The sequence below is a fragment of the Entelurus aequoreus genome, linkage group LG07, assembly GCF_033978785.1.
Source record: "Entelurus aequoreus isolate RoL-2023_Sb linkage group LG07, RoL_Eaeq_v1.1, whole genome shotgun sequence".
Lineage (NCBI taxonomy): Eukaryota > Metazoa > Chordata > Actinopteri > Syngnathiformes > Syngnathidae > Entelurus > Entelurus aequoreus.
The window spans coordinates 61,890,028-61,908,839 of record NC_084737.1 but is presented as its reverse complement, the minus strand read 5'-3'; the positions used below and the strand labels follow the sequence as shown (position 1 = coordinate 61,908,839).

The window sequence follows — 18,812 nt, the reverse complement described above, 5'->3', positions numbered from 1 at the left end:
ATTATATTATATTTTTATATAATATATACAATATACATGTTTTGTGTTTGACTCTGGAAACAATTCGACTTACATTATTTCCTGTTGGAAATATAACAAAAAATTGGGATGCACAATAAAATCGATTCACGAATCCCGATTTATATTCATCCCAACTCTAAATCGATTCATAATAATACATTTTATTAAAATATAATTTGTAGGTCATCTCCTTACAACCAGAAGGAGCTTTTTTAAACTTGAACCTGTTTTGAAAAAGTTGCATTGTAATTATTATACTAAATAATACATTGCGAGAATAGGTTTGAATCGATAATTGTGTTGAATCAAGAACTGATTGTAAAGGGGAGAAAAGGGAAAAAATGGATATAGAAAAAAGGGAAGAAAACATTTTTTAAAAGGGGGGAGGGGGTGGAGATTTGGTTCCAAAAGATTTACACCCATTAAAAAAAAGTGTTGTCAAATAATTTATTTTTTCAATCAGATTAATCACACTTGTAAATTTGAATTCACCCTGATTAATCACAGGCTATTTATTACTAGCTTGCATAATTTCAAATTAACTAAAAAAAAGTATTTGGACACAAATGCAATTGTATTGCCAGAATCATCATACAGGAACATTTTTGTTAATGTTTTACATCATTTATTTGCTCAAAACTTGCTAACACTTTGATCTAAAGTCCAGTCAGGGAGTATTTTGAAGTGAAATTTGCCAGCGAGAACACCAGTGAGAGTTTTCTCACCCTTTACCGGGGGTCAGCAACCTGCTCTTTAGAGCCACCCTAGTGGCTCCCTAGAGCATTTTAAAAAAAGGATTGAAAATGGAAAAAGATGGGGGCAATTTTTTTTGTTTGTTTTAGTATGTTTTTTGTTTGAGGACAAACATGACACAAACCTTCCCAGTTGCCCACTGTTTAATATGTATGTGTGTATGCTTCACCGATGAGAGTATTTGGTGAACATCGTTTTGTCCTATTGATTTTGGCGGTTTGTTTACATGTAAAATCTCCAACTCTTTCTTTGTCTCATTTTGTCCACCAAACGTTTTATACTGTGCGTGAATGCACAAAGGCGCCCTTTGTGGATGTTAATGACTTGTTGGAGTGCTAATCAGGCATATTTGGTCAGTTCGTGACTGCAAGCTAATCAATGCTAACATGCTATTTAGGCTATCTGTATGTACATATTGCATCATTATGCCTCATTTGTAAGTATATTTGAGCTCATTTAATTTCCTTTGCTTTTATTGTCTTTGTATATAATTTTGTTTTGCATGTCTCATGACCACATTATCTGTATGTAATATTGGCTGCATTTCAGATAGTAGTTTGTGTGCCATGTTGCTCCAGACCACAGCAACCATTACCTAGCTTGCCAAAGATTTTAATAAATCTATTAAAAGAAGACAGCCTTAACTTGGACACACACATCTATACCTTTGGCCATTAAAAGCCAATCATTTACAAGAGTTATATCACCTTCTGAGTAGCCTCTGATTTACTAATGGTTTCTAATGTTGTAAAAATGTGTAGAATAAATAATACATTTCAACATTTCTGTCAACGAAGATTTGCTTCAGCCTGCGACACATAATCATTTTGATAGTAGGCTATTATAGCTAATATAGACACTTACATCATGTGTTGACTTCATTGCAAGACTTATATACGGCTTTTCATTTTTTGCGGCTCTAGACAGATTTGTTTTTTTGTATTTTTGGTCCAATATGGCTCTTTCAACGCTTTGGGTTGCCGAACCCTGCTCTATACCATCCACTATTGCGCAATTAATCTACCTATATTCATAATTAATGCTCATGAATTAGATCCTATTTTGACAGCCCTGATTAAAACGTATTTTTAAATGTATTGCCTTCGACTTTTGAGGGTTCACATAATAAAAAATATATGTCAGTGCGTCGGTAACCGCAGGAGCACTTGTTTTGTTGACCTTCATAGCTGTACAGGCTGAAACAGCACTATAATATAAAATGTGGTGCTTATATGTAGCTTGAAAAGTCAACCAAATGGCATCTCGGTGTGATGAAAGAACGAAACACAATATTGTTCAATGAGTCCCTCCCTCCTACGTGTGTTTTTGTGAGGATGATCAATGCTGACCAATGTGAGCTCAGCTTGTCTGTCCACAGATTTGAACCAGACATTTTGCTGCGAGCCAAACAGGAGTTTATGAAAACCGACAGCGCAGCTGATCTTGAGTGAGTGCCTCCACACTTACACACACATGCTGGTCTCTCATAACAAGCCACTCAGTTACCCTCAAACGGCAGAAGAGAACATTGAAAAAGCGATGAATCTTCTGTCAGATACATGAAGGAGCAAAGCCAAGCGCTGGACCTGCTGGAGAGAGAGCTGCCCCCGGAGAGAGAGTACCAGCGAGTCAGCATCTCTGGAGAGGAGAAATGTGGGGTAAGACTCGTGCTTATTATGCGTAGCATCTGAAATGGAGAAAACACTTTTTTCATTGTTTGTCGCTCCTCAATCCAGGTTCCATTCACTGACCTGCTGGATGCAGCAAAGTGTGTGGTGAAGGCACTCTTCATAAGACAGAAGTACATGGGCCTTTCTATGCAGAGCTTCTGCACGACCACTGCTAGATACCTGCAGGAGCTGAGCGACCGACCCCTTGACCTAAACATCTATGAGGAGGACATCCAAGAGGCGGCAGAGGCCACCTTCACTACAGGTACATTACTCACCACAAACATGCTGGTCAAATATCCTCCCAATCGGGGGTCTTCAACGTTGTCCAGGCCAAGAACCCCCAAATTGATGGCGCAACGGAGCGTGTGTTTTACATTAAAAAAAACATTTCATCAAGGGATTTTGTTGTTGTGCAATAAATAATAGCAGTAGTGCTGCTAATAGCTAACTGGCAAATAGGGTGCTAATCACTAGCTGGGAATTGGTGTACTAATCGCTAGATGGCAACTAATGCGTTAATCGCTAGCTGGCAAATAGTTCACAAATCGCTAACTGGCAACTACAGTGATAATCGTCAACTGGCAACTCCAGCGCTAATCGCTGGCTGGCAGTACAGCACTGATTAGTTGCTATATTATATGTAGAGATGTCCCATAATATCGGGCTGCCGATATTATCGGGCTGCCGATATTATCGGCCGATAAATGCTTTAAAATGTAATATCGGAAATTATCGGTATCGTTTTTTTTATTATCAGTATCGTTTTTTGTTTTGTTTTTATTAAATCAACATAAAAAACACAAGATACACTTACAATTAGTGCACCAACCCAAAAAACCTCCCTGCCCCATTCACACTCATTTACACTCATTCACACAAAAGGGTTGTTTCTTTGTGTTATTAATATTCTGGTTCCTACATTATATATCAATATATATCAATACAGTCTGCAAGGGATACAGTCCGTAAGCACACATGGTTGTGCGTGCTGCTAGTCCACTAATAGTACTAACCTTTAACAGTTAATTTTACTCATTTTCATTAATTACTAGTTTCTATGTAAGTGTTTTTATATTGTTTTACTTTCTTTTTTATTCAAGAAAATGTTCTTAATTTATTTATCTTATCTTATTTTATTAATATTTAAAAAAAAGGACCTTATCTTCACCGTACCTGGTTGTCCAAATTAGGCATAATAATGTGTTAATTCCACGACTGTATATATCAGCAGTGTTGGGTTAGTTCAGGGGTCACCAACGCGGTGCCCGCGGGCACCAGTCGCCCGTAAGGACCAGACGAGTCGCCCGCAGGCCTGTTCTAAAAAAAAAACAAAAAAAAAAAAAAAAAACAATTTTTTTTTAATTTAAAAAAATAATAATAATAATTATTTATTTATTTTTTTTCTTTTTAAATCAAATCTACATAGAGAAAACACAAGATACACTTTCAATCAGTGCATCAACCCAAACAACCTCTCCCATGCACACTCATCCACACCCACTCACACAAAAGGGGTTATTTCTTTCTGCTACCAATATTCTGGTTCCCACAACATAGACAACACATCTGCAAGGGACACAGTCCCTGAAGCACACATGATTGTATAGGCTGCTGGTCCACTAACATTTTCATTAATTACTATTTTTAATGTAATTATTTTTATATTGTTTTACTTTCTTTTTTATCCAAGAAAATGTTTTTTATTTATTTATCTTATTTTATTTAATTTTTTAAAAAAGGGCCTTATCTTCAACAGACCAGGTTGTCAATGAAATTAGATTTGTTTAAAGGGTTTTTTAAACCAGGCCCAGTCCAGATAATGTCCAAGTCGGACTCAGCAACACACACCTTCATTCATGTACACAGAAAAAAATTAGGGAACACAACAGATTGCATATAATTTATAAACAAATTTACATTTTCAAAATAAGCATTTATGTACAGTCCAGATTATGTCCAGGTCACTCAAATTAGGGAACACAACAACAGATATCATATAATCTATAAACATAATTATACTTTCAAAATAAGCCTTTGAGGACTTCTCATCTTTTTTTAAATGTTTTTTGGCATCATTATCGTTTTCAACCATGTAACTTTCTAAAGTTAGAAAATACTGAATAAATGTTTTAAAGAAAGTAATACTACGTGAATATCTGTTTTTGGCCTTAAAAATAAACATTTTACAGAGTACTATAATTAAATTGACTAAATCATGATTGTCAATGAACTCTCCTAAAATAACAGAAACCACATCAAGCTTCATAAACAAACCAATCCTTAAACACATTTTTTCAACTTCCACCCAAAACAAAGACACAATATGACAATACCAAAACAAATGCAGGGTGGATTCAGGCTCCTGACAACAAAATCGGCAATCATCTGACTCTGTCATATTCCATAATTTTAACATTTTCCCTGTGGGTAAGAAGTTATAAATAATTTTAATTTGAAAATAACGATTTTGCACATCGATAGTGGTTTTATAGATTAGTTTGAATATGGCAGCGGGCAGTCAAAAAAGTCCTCCCATTTTCCATTTGTGTTGTATGAGGCAGCCTTCAAAGATTTCTTTATTAAATAAAAATTATATATTTTTCTATTTATTTTAGTTCCTTTTTGCCAACTAGAATTTCTTATTAGAGGTTTACAAACTAATAATTTAGTAGTTCCATAATTAATTATTTGTTTCCATCTTTTCCCAATTACTCCAGTTAGTTGATCAAATGAAAAGCTTGAGCAAGCATCACCATACATAGCTCTAAATTCATCATACTTCATAATTTTACCATTCTCATTGATAATATCATTGACAAAAATGATTCCTCTTTCAAACATATTTTTCCAAAAGAAAGGCTTTCCATCTATTACAATATTAGAGTTCATCCATATTAACTGCTGCAAAATATCGTCTCTTTTTTCTGGCACATAAAAATTGAAAACACCACTATGAGTGGATTGTTTCCTTTATGAACCCCGCCATGTTTCCCAGCAGACTCTCTGGGAGGGGATCACTTGTAAAAAAGGATACAATTTCTTTTGATACAGTACATGTTTTTGTCCAACAGGACATTTGTGTACCACTCAATGTTTAAATACATCTTTGGAACAATTGATGCTTTTAAAGACAGACACATAGCTTCAAGGTTGAGAAGTTTCAGGCCCCCATATTCATACTCTTTGTACAAAACCTTTCTGGTTTGCCGTTCCAGACAAAATCGAAGACCCTCCGCTCATAAATCTTAAAAAAGTTTTGTGATGGAGCTGGTAATGACAAAAACAAATAAATAAATTGAGGAATAATTAACGAGTTGGCAATAGACATTTTACCATACAAGGTTAGGGAATTCCCTTTCCATAATTGCATAATTTTGTCCAGCTTTCTTAGTCGATTATCATAATTTACTGAGCCTAGATCTTCCAGATTTTCTGGGACAACAACACCAAGTATGTTAACTGGTCCATCTGTCCACAAAACAGGCACTTTGCATTCCATTCGAAAGGACGTTCCCTTTAGATTTCCGATCCTTAACATTTTACATTCATCATAATTAAGCTTAAAGCCAGATTGCTGTGAAAATATGTCCAAAAGATTAAGAAGGTTCCGCAAACAATGAGGAAAAATCTTATCTATGTGAATCAGCCTTTTCTGACATGAACTTCATCAAGAACAAACACAGAACACGCCTCACTGATGCACATCTGCAAGACTCACTCAGAGTTGCAGTGTCAAGTTACACACCAGAGTACAACACACTAGTTAACAGCATGCAATGCCAGGCTTCCCACTAACTGACAAAGAAACAGATAACAGATTTGGTGTCCAGTTCAAAGTGTGACATGATTTAAAAATTTGAGAGTTTACTTTTGTATTTTACATGAGTTATTATTTGTACAAACATGGTGCAAAGTAATTCATGATTTGTTAAAAAATGTTAGTGGCTAGCTAGTTAAAATGGGATATTGTGATTTCACAAGACTGTCTTAGAAGTGATCATTTGAAAATGTTCAATTTGAAAAATGTGCACTTAGAGAAAATATAAAAATAAAGTGTTGCATATTGATATTTATCTGTTTCTATATATATTTATTGTGAGAAATCATTAAGATGATCAGTGTTTCCACAAAGATAAATATCATTAATTATTAATAATAACAGAGTTAAAGGTAAATTGAGCAAATTGGCTACTTCTGGCAATTTATTTAAGTGTGTATCTAACTGGTAGCCCTTCGCACTAATCAGTACCCAAGAAGTAGCCCTTGGTTTCAAAAAGGTTGGTGACCCCTGGGTTAGTTACTGAAAACCAGTAACTAGTTACAATTACTAGTTACTTTATTTCAAAAGTAACTCAGTTACTAACTCAGTTACTTACACCAAAAAGTAATGCGTTACTGTGAAAAGTAACTATTTAGTTACTTCTTTTTTTCCCCCTTTTTTAAGGCTCCCATTAATGCCCTTTTAGCCTTCATTTCAGTACTGTTATTGCACTGGAGAATAATACAATCTGTTGATCAACTTGACATGCATTTGCATCACTGAACTCAGAAAGCAATGTGGTCTACATACAACACACAAAGACAAAGATATGTTTCAAAAGGCCAATTTATTTCAGGCCAGAAAAAATTGACAAAACTATTTTAAGTAGCTGCAACATAATGGCACTTTAACTTTAACTTTAAGTAGATAGGATCTTTGATCCAAGACACAACTTACATTTAACTAAAATGTTATTTTCTTTGTGCTCGACAAAAGAAAAGTATTGAGAATGTCTCCATGTTAAAAAACTCGACTTCTGGCTTCGCCATGATGTCTTGTTAGTTGTTATGAGAGTAGCGTATGTGTGTGTGTGTGTGTGGCCCTTTAAGATATGACAGCATGAGAGGTGAGTGACGTCAGTGAGTGAGTGGGCGAGAGAGGTGAGGGAGCGGCGACAGTGAGTGCGTGTAGGTGCTCTAGCTTTTGTTAGACCCGAAGTACGGCTCTGGAGGAACGTCTCCCCTGCGGGGAGGCGTGCTTTCTGTGGGTGGGGGAAAGCACGCCTCTTCTTTTCCACCGGAGCGCTCCAATAAAACACACTCAGATCTTCAGTTTCTAGCCGATACTACATACAAATAACGTAAAATAACGCAGTAACGCATCATGCAGTAATGGTAACTGAGTTACTGTATATAAAAAAATAACGCGTTAGATTACTAGTTACCGCCGAAACTAACGGCGTTACAGTAACGCGTTACTTAGTAACGCGTTAGTCCCAACACTGTATATCAGTATCAGTTGATATCGGTATCGGTTGATATCGGTATCAGTAATTAAAGACTTGGACAATATCGTAATATCGGATATCGGCAAAAAGCCCTAATTACAGTATATGCTAAGATAATTACAATGTAGTTCAGGGGTCCTCAAACTTTTTGACTCGGGGGCCGCATTGGGTTGAAAAAATTTGGCCGGGGACCTGTGGGTGTGTGTGTGTGTGTGTGTGTGTGTGTGTGTGTGTGTGTGTGTGTGTGTGTGTGTGTGTGTGTGTGTGTGTGTTCTGGCAATGCTTACTTAATGGGGACATCGCTCTGTTTACACAGTCACCTTTAGGGGACCTCTGACGGTATGGGGACAAAAAAACAGGTCGCCTAAAGGGAAACCTTTATAAATGATAGTCAGATCCATTCTGAAGATGCCTAAGTGATTTTTAAGCTTTGGCCCATAAAACGGGGACGGCGTGGCGAAGTTGGTAGAGTGGCCGTGCCAGCAATCGGACTGTTGCTGGTTACTGGGGTTCAATCCCCACCTTCTACCATCCTAGTCACGTCCGTTGTGTCCTTGGGCAAGACACTTCACCCTTGCTCTTGATGGCTGCTGGTTAGCGCCTTGCATGGCAGCTCCCTCCATCAGTGTGTGAATGTGTGTGTGAATGGGTGAATGTGAAAATACTGTCAAAAGCGCTTTGAGTACCTTGAAGGTAGAAAAGCGCTATACAAGTATAACCCATTTATCATTTATAAAACATGTTTACTGGTTAAACTTCCTATAAGAGGACAGCTGTAGTGCTGTATTCTGAGGATCATGTCATATTCAATTTGAACTTTTTTTTTTTTAATGGTCCTCAGTAGTCACATACAAATTTGTGTGAATTATGCAAAATTATTTAAATTTGGTCCCCATGAAGCATATTGACTCTTTTTCCCCAGGGTCCCCAGTAAGAATGATCAGCACATTACTTCATCAATCCAGAGATTTAAAGACGTGTATGAGCTAACTGGGCAGTGGCCATTTCACCTATTTTTTTTTTATGCCTCCACAACCTATAGGAAGGGTGGTCCCCACAACTGATGATCAAAAACTTGGTCCCCATTTCAAATGATAACCAGTATGTGTGTGTGTGTGTGTGTGTGTGTGTGTGTGTGTGTGTGTGTGTGTGTGTGTGTGTGTGTGTGTGTGTGTGTGTGTGTGTGTGTGTGTGTGTGTGCGTGTGATGATGTCACATCATCGATGGGAAAATGCATTTTTAGACAATATGATTTGCCCGAGCGGCTGGGAGATCTCGAGAGTAACAAGTGGTAGAAAAAAGATTAGAAAGGACAAATACAATTTTTTTAAAAACTTGAGACTTCCCGCGGGCCGGATTTTGGACGCTGGCTGGCCGTATACATGTTGCGGTTAATAGTGTTCTATTTTTATTTGTCGTTATTTATACTTTCTGAATAAATGATGTGATAATGTTCATCAGTCAACTTATTGGTGTTAATGTTCAATCTATCAAGATAAAAAAATAATATCAAAATCAAATTATAGTATGTTATTTAATGTAGTTTGCTCATTTTCCTCGACCGGTGCATTAACATCTTGTTTACTTTTGTTTACATATGCAGCATCATCTACAAATATACAAAGAATTGCTATTGCGACATCTAGTGGACACATTTACACTACCGTTCAAAAGTTCGGGGTCACCCAAACAATTTTGTGGAATAGCTTTCATTTCTAAGAACAAGAATAGACTGTCGAGTTTCAGATGAAAGTTCTCTTTTTCTGGCCATTTTGAGCGTTTAATTGACCCCACAAATGTGATGCTCCAGAAACTCAATCTGCTCAAAGGAAGGTCAGTTTTGTAGCTTCTGTAACAAGCTAAACTGTTTTCAGATGTGTGAACATGATTGCACAAGGGTTTTCTAATCATCAATTAGCCTTCTGAGCCAATGAGCAAACACATTGTACCATTAGAACACTGGAGTGATAGTTGCTGGAAATGGGCCTCTATACACCTATGTAGATATTGCACCAAAAACCAGACATTTGCAGCTAGAATAGTCATTTACCACATTAGCAATGTATAGAGTGTATTTCTTTAAAGTTAAGACTAGTTTAAAGTTATCTTCATTGAAAAGTACAGTGCTTTTCCTTCAAAAATAAGTACATTTCAATGTGACCCCAAACTTTTGAACGGTAGTGTAGAATACCAGTTAATTTCATTCCAAAATTTCGGCTCATTTTTTTACTTAGCAAACTCATCCCGTACGTTTTGACACCCCTGCTTTAAATGATGGCTGTTTTTAAGAACTTACTGTGGAAACGCCTGTCAAAGATCTTCTGTATGACCAAAGCACCGCTGTTTTTAAGGACTTACTGCAAAGAAATTGTTTTAATTTTTTTGATTGATTAATGATTGCTAACAGCCACATGCTTCGTCCTAATTAGTCCCGACGAAGAGGAAGGAAAATCAGTCCACATGACAGGTTGCTCCTACACGTTCCACCGCCCATCTGCTTCACACGTCTTGCATGCTGCCTTATGTGCGGCGCCCTTACGCCGACACTTGAGTCCTTCCAAATCTGCCACCCGCCGTGAAATTTTGTACTCCCACAGACCCCACAGTGCACCCACCTGTTTCTGAATCACACCCTTACAAGAACCTGGACCCGGCCAGCATGCCCCCCGACGTGGGCTACGGCTGCAAGATGGTGGACGGCGTCATGCACGTTTACACGTCAAGAGCGACGATGGACAAGTGAGTTTTCGTAGCAAGTTTAGCTTGGGATTTGTTGACTTGATGTGTGATTTGTGCTTACAGTGGGCCCTCGCCACTTTGCGGCCCCTTTGATATCGTCTCAAAGCATTGTGGATTTATAAATTGTGAATATGTATTTCTATTAGGGATGTTTGATAATGGCTTTTTGCCGATATCCGATATTCCGATATTGTCCAACTCTTTAATTACCGATACCGATATCAACCGATACCGATATAAACCGATACTGATGTATACAGTCGTGGAATTAACACATTATTATGCCTAATTTGGACAACCAGGTATGGTGAAGATAAGGTCCTTTTTTAAAATATTAATAAAATAAAATAAGATAAATAAATTAAAAACATTTTCTTGAATAAAAAAGAAAGTAAAACAATATAAAAACGGTTACATAGAAATTAGTAATTAATGAAAATGAGTAAAATTAACTGTTAAAGGTTAGTACTATTAGTGGACCAGCAGCACGCACAATCATGTGTGCTTACGGACTGTATCCCTTCCAGACTGTATTGATATATATTGATATATAATGTAGGAACCAGAATATTAAAAACAGAAAGAAACAACCCTTTTGTGTGAATGAGTGTAAATGGGGGAGGGAGGTTTTTTGGGTTGGTGCACTAATTGTAAGTGTATCTTGTGTTTTTTATGTTGATTTAATAAAAAATAAAAATAAAAAAATTATATAAAACGATACCGATAATTAAAAAACCGATACCGATAATTTCCGATATTACATTTTAAAGCATTTATCGGCCGAAAATATCGGCTAATTTCTATGTACATATGTATGATGTCTAGCCACCATGACATAGTGCACAACACACTATTAGCTGATGACGGACCAATCGCAGAGCCCTTTGTTCTCTGTCCCGGCAGCTGATTGGCTCAGCCACATAGAGCCTCTTCAGTGCTTCAGCTTAGCTTCCTGTACTCTTTCTTCTCCTTGCGTGTTTGCTTTGCTGTTTTTGTGACATTTGAATTTATTTGAAGCCCTATGACGTTGTCCAAACGTTCTGAGCCATATACAGTGCACCCTAAAAGTAGTATTGCACATTTTGTTAGGTTACCGCAGGGGTGTCCAAACTTTTTCCACTGAGGGCCGCACACGGAAAAATTAAAGCATGCGGGGGCCATTTTGATATTTTTAATTTTCAAACCATAACAAAATATATGGATTTTTTTTTTTTTTTAACAATTAGGGATCCTAGGGCCCGTAAAGGATCTCAGTCATTAAAATGTTAAAAACAAGTCAAAATATTATTGCCTATTATTATATATACCTTTTCTGTCAAAGACAACTTTGTTTTTTATAGTAAAACTGAAATATGCAGTATTTCCCCCACCGCCCAAAACATTCAGAAAGCAATGTTTGATGTGAAATAATTGGAGCCCTGAAAAGATCAATAATGCATGACAACATTGATTTTATTTTCATTATTATTTTTGATTAATCACAGTGAAAAGATAAATACAATCCCACTAAATATCTTTGGGATCCAAAAGGTACCCCACTCATAAAGTGATACATTTTTATTATTATTTGTTTTACTTTCAACACTTAAGTTACGAGATCAACTTCAGATACAGTATATCTGTCGATTTTACGTTTGAACTATTATTTTGTTTGTTTTATGCTCCTTTGTCAAAGAAAACTTGGATGTTTTTACATGGCAACCACACAATATATGCAATATTTTTCCACATAAAACTTTTTAATGTGAAATATTTGAAGTAATTGGAGCCTTGAAGATGTCAATAATTCATTATTATTGATTTTTTGTCTTTTTTTTTTTTGGTGCAATGGCAAAAAAAGGAAAATAAGGATGGACTAAATAAATAAAAACAGCCTGCATGGCAGCTTTGTGTCAACATTGCAACGTTTTCTCGTTAGATTTCACCTCATTCCACTTTTTTAATGTTTTTTTGATTTTTGCAATGGCATTTCCAGAATGTGTGGCGGGCCGCTAAACAATTAGCTGCGGGCCGCAAATGGCCCCCGGACCGCACCTTGGACACCCCTGGGTTACAGCCTTATTCCAAAATGAAATAAAATCATTTTTGTCCTCAAAATTCTTCTCAAAATACCCCATAATGACAATGCAAAGTTTTTATTTAAAATTTTTTGTAAATCTATTAAAAATAAAAAACAAAGAAGTATTCACAGCCTTTGCCATGAAGCTCAAAAGTGACCTCTTGTGCATCTTGTCTCAACTGATCATCCTTAAGCTGTTCTTTCAGCTTAATTATGATATATTGTCATTGCCATAACGGGGTATTGTGTGTAGAATTTTCAGGACAAAAATGAAATAATTCCATGGAGGAGAGAAAGAATATAAGGACAACAGCAACAGTGTCTATTAAAAAGACTGTGCCAACAACCCTCCATAACTTTGGTCCTTTACAGCAGTGGTTCTCAAATGGGGGTACGCGTACCCCTTGGGGTACTTGAAGGTATGCCAAGGGGTACGTGAGATTTTTTTTTTAAATGTCTGTCAAAAAGAACTGTGATAAGAAATGCAACAATGCAATATTCAGTGTTGACAGATAGATTTTTTGTGGACATGTTCCATAAATATTGATGTTAAAGATTCCTTTTTTTGTGAAGAAATGTTTAGAATTAAGTTCCTGAATCCACATGGATCTCTATTACAATCCCCAAAGAGGGCACTTTAAGTTGATGATTACTTCTATGAGTAGAAATCTTTATTTATAATTGAATCACTTGTTTATCTTTCAACAAGTTTTTAGTTATTTTTATATCTTTTTTTCCAAATAGTTCAAGAAAGACCACAACAAATTAGCAATATTTTGCACTGTTATATAATTTAACAAATCAGAAACTGATGACATAGTGCTGTATTTTACTTCTTTATCTCTTTTTTTCAACCAAAAATGCTTTGCTCTGATTAGGGGGTACTTGAATTAAAAACATTTTCACAGGGGGTACATCACTGAAAAAAGGTTGAGAACCACTGATATACAGTATAGACAGAGTTTATGAGTGTGTTTGTTAAGAATAATAACAGAGTGTGGTAGCTTTATAAAGACCTAAAATGCAGACAATATTAATGTAAATCATAAAATAAATGGAGACCCTACTTTGTGGTAAGTCACCTACCAAGGGGGGTCTGAATTGTATCGCACACGACTTGGGGAATGCTGAAATGTATTTTTTTGATTGGAATAAATAGCAAATATATTTACAGCATTCAAAATTATGCAAAATGATTCAATGTGTGGTACGTTTTGATTTCGAAAGGAAATTTAACAATTTTGAATATGTTCAAAGTTGGACACTTTCAATGAGAATTCATGAGAATATTTATTTTAAATGTATTTAAATTATTGGCCATATTTGATGGTAATTAATCAAGCTGTTTCACCGACAAAAATATTAATATATTTTGTATGTTTAACCAAATTAAACTAAATTTGAAAAATAAATTGCTGTATGTTTATTCATTTTGTTTTATCAAAAAATAAAAACATGACTATTTACTGTAGGTTTCCTGCTTTAGAGGAATTCAGCTCACATCCAGATTATTAAAGTAATTTTAAAAAATTATTCACAGTTCATTAAATTCCCATTATATTCCTATGAATTGTCATTAGCTTCCCGGGCTCGGGTCTTTCTGTATGGAGTTTGCATGTTCTCCCCATGACTGCATGGTACTCCGGCTTCCTCCCACCTCCAAAGACATGCACCTGGGGATAGGTTGATTGGCAACACTAAATTGGCCCTAGTGTGTGAATGTGAGTGTGAATGTTGTCTGTCTATCTGTGTTGGCCCTTTGATGAGGTGGCGACTTGTCCAGGGTGTACACCGCCTTCCGTCTAAATTCAGCTGGGATAGGCTCCCGCATCCCCCATGACCCCGAATGGGACAAGCGGTAGAAAATGGATGGTACATTAATACTCATGTGAAGTTTCCTGCATGGAAATGATTGTAATTGTGCATGACTACCATTGCACCTGTGTTTTTACTGATGATTGCATCTTTCTGGCAGGAGCACAGAGCTGGACCTTCCATATCCAAACCTGCAGGAGTACATTGGTGATATGAACGTCATGATGGCGCTCATCATCAACGGACCAGTGTATGTTATCTATTCTCTTCTTTACATTACATTTCCTACACAGCTTTAATTTTATATGACATGATGTAAATTCCCGCAGAGGGTCTTTGTACGCCATGACGAATGGCGAAAAACTGCAAATAATAGACACCCATGGAAAGCCCCAAAAATGCCAATTTTTGATTAACTAAACCCTAAAATACGCCTCTCACAGTTATTAAATTAGTCAACAACAACACGTCTTGTCAAAGCATTTTACTGTTGGATTCTTCGCTGCAGCAGTCTTTTCCACCCACAGATAGTGCCAACAAACCACTATTTATGTTATCAGAAAAAAATATATATTTACAATATAAGCAAGGAAAAGAAGTAGGTGGAAATCTACTGTATCACAACAATGTGGTTTAAAAACTACCATGGGAAGTTTTGAAAATGTGTTTGTATATTTCAGTTAATTGGTTCCAGACATGGCCACGAGAAATTAATTGTCCAAGAAGTAGGAATCATTAATTATCCATCCATCCATTTTTTACCGCTTGTCCCTCTCGGGGTGCCGGGGGTGCTGGAGCCTATCCCAGCTGCACTCGTGCAGAAGGCGGGGTACACCCTGGACAAGTCGCCACCTCATCTCAGGGCCAACACAGATAGACAGACAACATTCACACTCACATTCACACACTAGGGCAAATTTAGTGTTGCCAATCAACCCAAATGTAATTTTATCACAGCTACAGAGTTTAAAAAACGGTTTACTACCTTCTAAATACATTTTCCAACAATATGAGAGCCCGCTGGACATGAAATAACACCCTTTAGGTGTTATTAGAAAGCTCTATGGTTGAAAACGATAATGATGCCAAAAAACATAAAAAAAAGATGGGAAGTCCTCAAAGGCTTATTTTGAAAATGTAATTATGTTTATAGATATGCAACAACAACGACATACATGCTATCTGTTGTTGTGTTCCCTAATTTTGAGTGTACAAAAATGAAGGTGTGTGTTACTGAGTCTGACCTGGACATAATCTGGACTGTACATAAATGCTTATTTTGAAAATGTAATTTTGTTTATAAATTATAGGCAATCTGTTGTGTTCCCTAATTTTTTCAGTGTGCATGGATGAAGGTGTGTGTTGCTGAGTCCGACTTGGACATTATCTGGACTGGACCTGGTTTTAAAACCCCTTTAAACAAATCCAATTTCATTGACAACCTGGTCTGGTAAAGATAAGGTCCTTTTCTAAAAAAATAAAATAAAATAAGATAAATAAATAAAAAGCATTTTCTTGGATAAAAAATAAAGTAAAACAATATAAAAACAATTACATAAAAAATAGTATTTAATAAAAATGTTAGTGGACCAGCAGCACATACAATCATGTGTGCTTCAGGGACTGTGTCCCTTGCAGACTGTGGTATATCTATGATGTGGGAACCAGAATATTGGTAGCAGAAAGAAACAACCCCTTTTGTGTGAGTGGGTGTCGATGAGTGTGAATGGGGGAGGGTTTTTTTTTTCCGGTTGATGCACTAATTGAAAGTGTATCTTGTGTTTTTTTATGTTGATTTAATGATAATTTTTTTTTTTTAAATAAATAATAATAATAATAATAAAATAACACCCTTTAGTCGGCTTTACACTTTCTTATTCTAATATAGTAATGCTGCCTGAAGCTGAGCCAATCAGAGGCCACGATACTGAACAGCACTCTCTGATTAATTTTGTGTCTTCTATTTAGTATTGATTGTTTTACTCCGATTTGACATTTTTATGCTTGAAAATGCATTATTTAGCACCAAAAATGTGTAGAATATATTTTTAAATACCCCCCAAAAAATCTGCGAAGATGCAGTATTTGAAGCGCACCATGGCAAAGGACGACTGTAAAGAGATTTGATGATAGAGTTTTTATTATTCATAAATAATCATAATCATAATTCATAACTTTATTGGCAATTTGGCTCATTTTGACTGTTCATAATTGCATCACTAATATAAATGAACATTTAAATTCCCTTTATGGACAAACCTGAAATGTGATGCAAACTTGGTGTTGAATTATGCAGTTGTAAAAAAGTGATGTTTATTCATTTAACTTGTTAAGCATTTTCATGGTATTGGTTTATTTCGAACCTGCACGCAGTTACAATATGGTACGTCACATTCAACGTTCCCTCTAAGGTGCGCGCCTGCGCAATTGCGCACTGCTCAAGCGTCCTCTGCGCACAGCAAATATATGCCGCGCACCTAATCAAACCCATCTGAATTCTAAACAAAATAAACACATTTATTCTGTGTAATTTTGCAATGCAACTCTGAGTGACAGTGACAACAAGCGGCCCTAACGGTGTTCGTCAACACCGTTCAATTATTGTAACGTGTATCGAGATGCTTCGAGGACAGGAATTATATCGATCACTTTATTGAGCAAAACTGTTTATATTCGGCCATAACCACACCAAAAACATAAGTAAAAAACTTCTCTCTCGAAAAACTAGTCATTTTCTGCCGTACAAACCAGGTCAAAACCAACTTGTCATCTGTCACCAACACACATAGCACTAAGCCACTGGTGCGTTTATGGCCACACAAAAACTCAAACACCACACAAAGTTACACTGACTCCTCAGTCATACGTGTGCTTATTCTACTGTCATTTATTATTAATGTTAATTTATTGATATTAATCATGGAATGCTGTTACTAGAGAAAGTTACATGAATGCACACTTCATCCTATGCTTACATTTCATTGTGCAACATGAGGATGTTTAAGGGGAACTAAATGTGATCTCTGAAAGGGGTGCAAATGATTTCCAAAGCAGGACCCCCACCCAGACATATTGTACAATACTAATCCATAGCTTATGAAAAACAAGATTTCTTTTATTTTCATTACAAGTGGGCCAAATCACTAATATTCCAAAATATGACTCCTCTCATTTGAGTGTTATTATAAAAGATTGGTTTGAGACAGGTGTGCTGCTGGTATTGCCACATGTGATGTTGCTAACATGTGCTCCACTGAATGCTCAGGGAGTTTTTGTGTTTGCTCAGACACATGAACAATTAGAGGGAACATTGGTCACATTTATTCAGTTTTTCATCACAGCATATCTGAAAAGGAGTAAGAAGAACCACATTTTACTTAATCCTAACCCTTTTCCGTTTCATAGCAATTGCTAACACATTTGTTTGTTCTCTTCCTGGGCTCAATCTGTAGCACAAACAAATAAATGAATGGATAAATTAATTAATAAATACAGATCTCATGAATATATAGTAAAGCTGCATGTCCCAAACAAACCATGATGCAAGTTTTCCCACATGCAGGAAGTCCTTCTGCTACCGTCGCCTGCAGTATCTTAGCTCCAAGTTCCAGATGCACGTCCTCTTGAACGAGATGAAAGAGCTGGCAGCCCAGAAGAAAGTCCCGCATCGAGACTTCTACAACATCCGGAAGGTCGCCTGGGCGTCATCTTTGCCAAAGCTTTCTTTTTCTTTTCCTTTTTATTTCCTCTCTCGATCCAAAGGCGTCATCTTCTTGTTTCCGCACCTGCAGGTGGACACACACATCCACGCCTCCTCCTGCATGAACCAGAAGCACCTTCTGCGCTTCATCAAGAGAGCCATGAAGAAGTACCCACAGGAGATCGTGCACGTGGAGAGAGGCAAGGGCCAGACGCTCATGGAGGTGTTTGAGACGATGCACCTGACGGCCTTTGACCTCAGCGTGGACACCTTGGACATGCACGCCGTAAGTTCTCCTGCTGGACTCTCACACTGTTATGTTAGATCAGTGGTTCTTAACCTTGTTGGAGGTACCGAACCCCACCAGTTTCATATGCACATTCACCAAACCCTTCTTTGGTGAAAAATAAAAAAAAATATTTTTTCAAATTCAAGACAAAGTTATATGTTTTTGGTAACACTTTAGTATGGGGAACATATTCTAAGTGACAAAGACTTAATTTAGAGTTATTTGGTTAGGGTTAGGGTTAGGGTTAGAGGGTTAGGGCCAGGGTTAGAGGGTTAGGGTTATAATAAGGCCATGCCGAATAAGGCATTAATAAGTACTTAATAATGACTAGTTAAGAGCCAATATGTTACTAATTTGCATGTTAATAAGCAACTAATTAATGGTGAATATGTTCCCCATACTAAACTGTTACCATGTTTTTTTAAAGGTGCACAAAATGAACCGTGCATGAACATCACCTTGTTCAAAGAACAAAACTAACACAGTGCATAAACTC

At 36.7% G+C, this 18,812-nt stretch overlaps 1 protein-coding gene across 4 annotated transcripts in view; it reads left to right on the top strand.

The window, feature by feature from the left end:
- The window catches only part of LOC133654123 (AMP deaminase 2-like), a 57,511-nt gene that overhangs the window by 26,624 nt on the left and 12,075 nt on the right, over positions 1 to 18,812 (top strand). For all 4 annotated transcript variants that reach the window (XM_062054163.1, XM_062054164.1, XM_062054168.1 and 1 more), the window contains 7 exons: positions 2,153 to 2,221; positions 2,330 to 2,432; positions 2,511 to 2,709; positions 10,312 to 10,453; positions 14,488 to 14,577; positions 17,890 to 18,019; positions 18,119 to 18,313. In XM_062054163.1, coding sequence (XP_061910147.1) covers positions 2,153 to 2,221; positions 2,330 to 2,432; positions 2,511 to 2,709; positions 10,312 to 10,453; positions 14,488 to 14,577; positions 17,890 to 18,019; positions 18,119 to 18,313 — 928 coding nt within the window. The remainder of the gene's footprint in view (positions 1 to 2,152; positions 2,222 to 2,329; positions 2,433 to 2,510; positions 2,710 to 10,311; positions 10,454 to 14,487; positions 14,578 to 17,889; positions 18,020 to 18,118; positions 18,314 to 18,812) is intronic.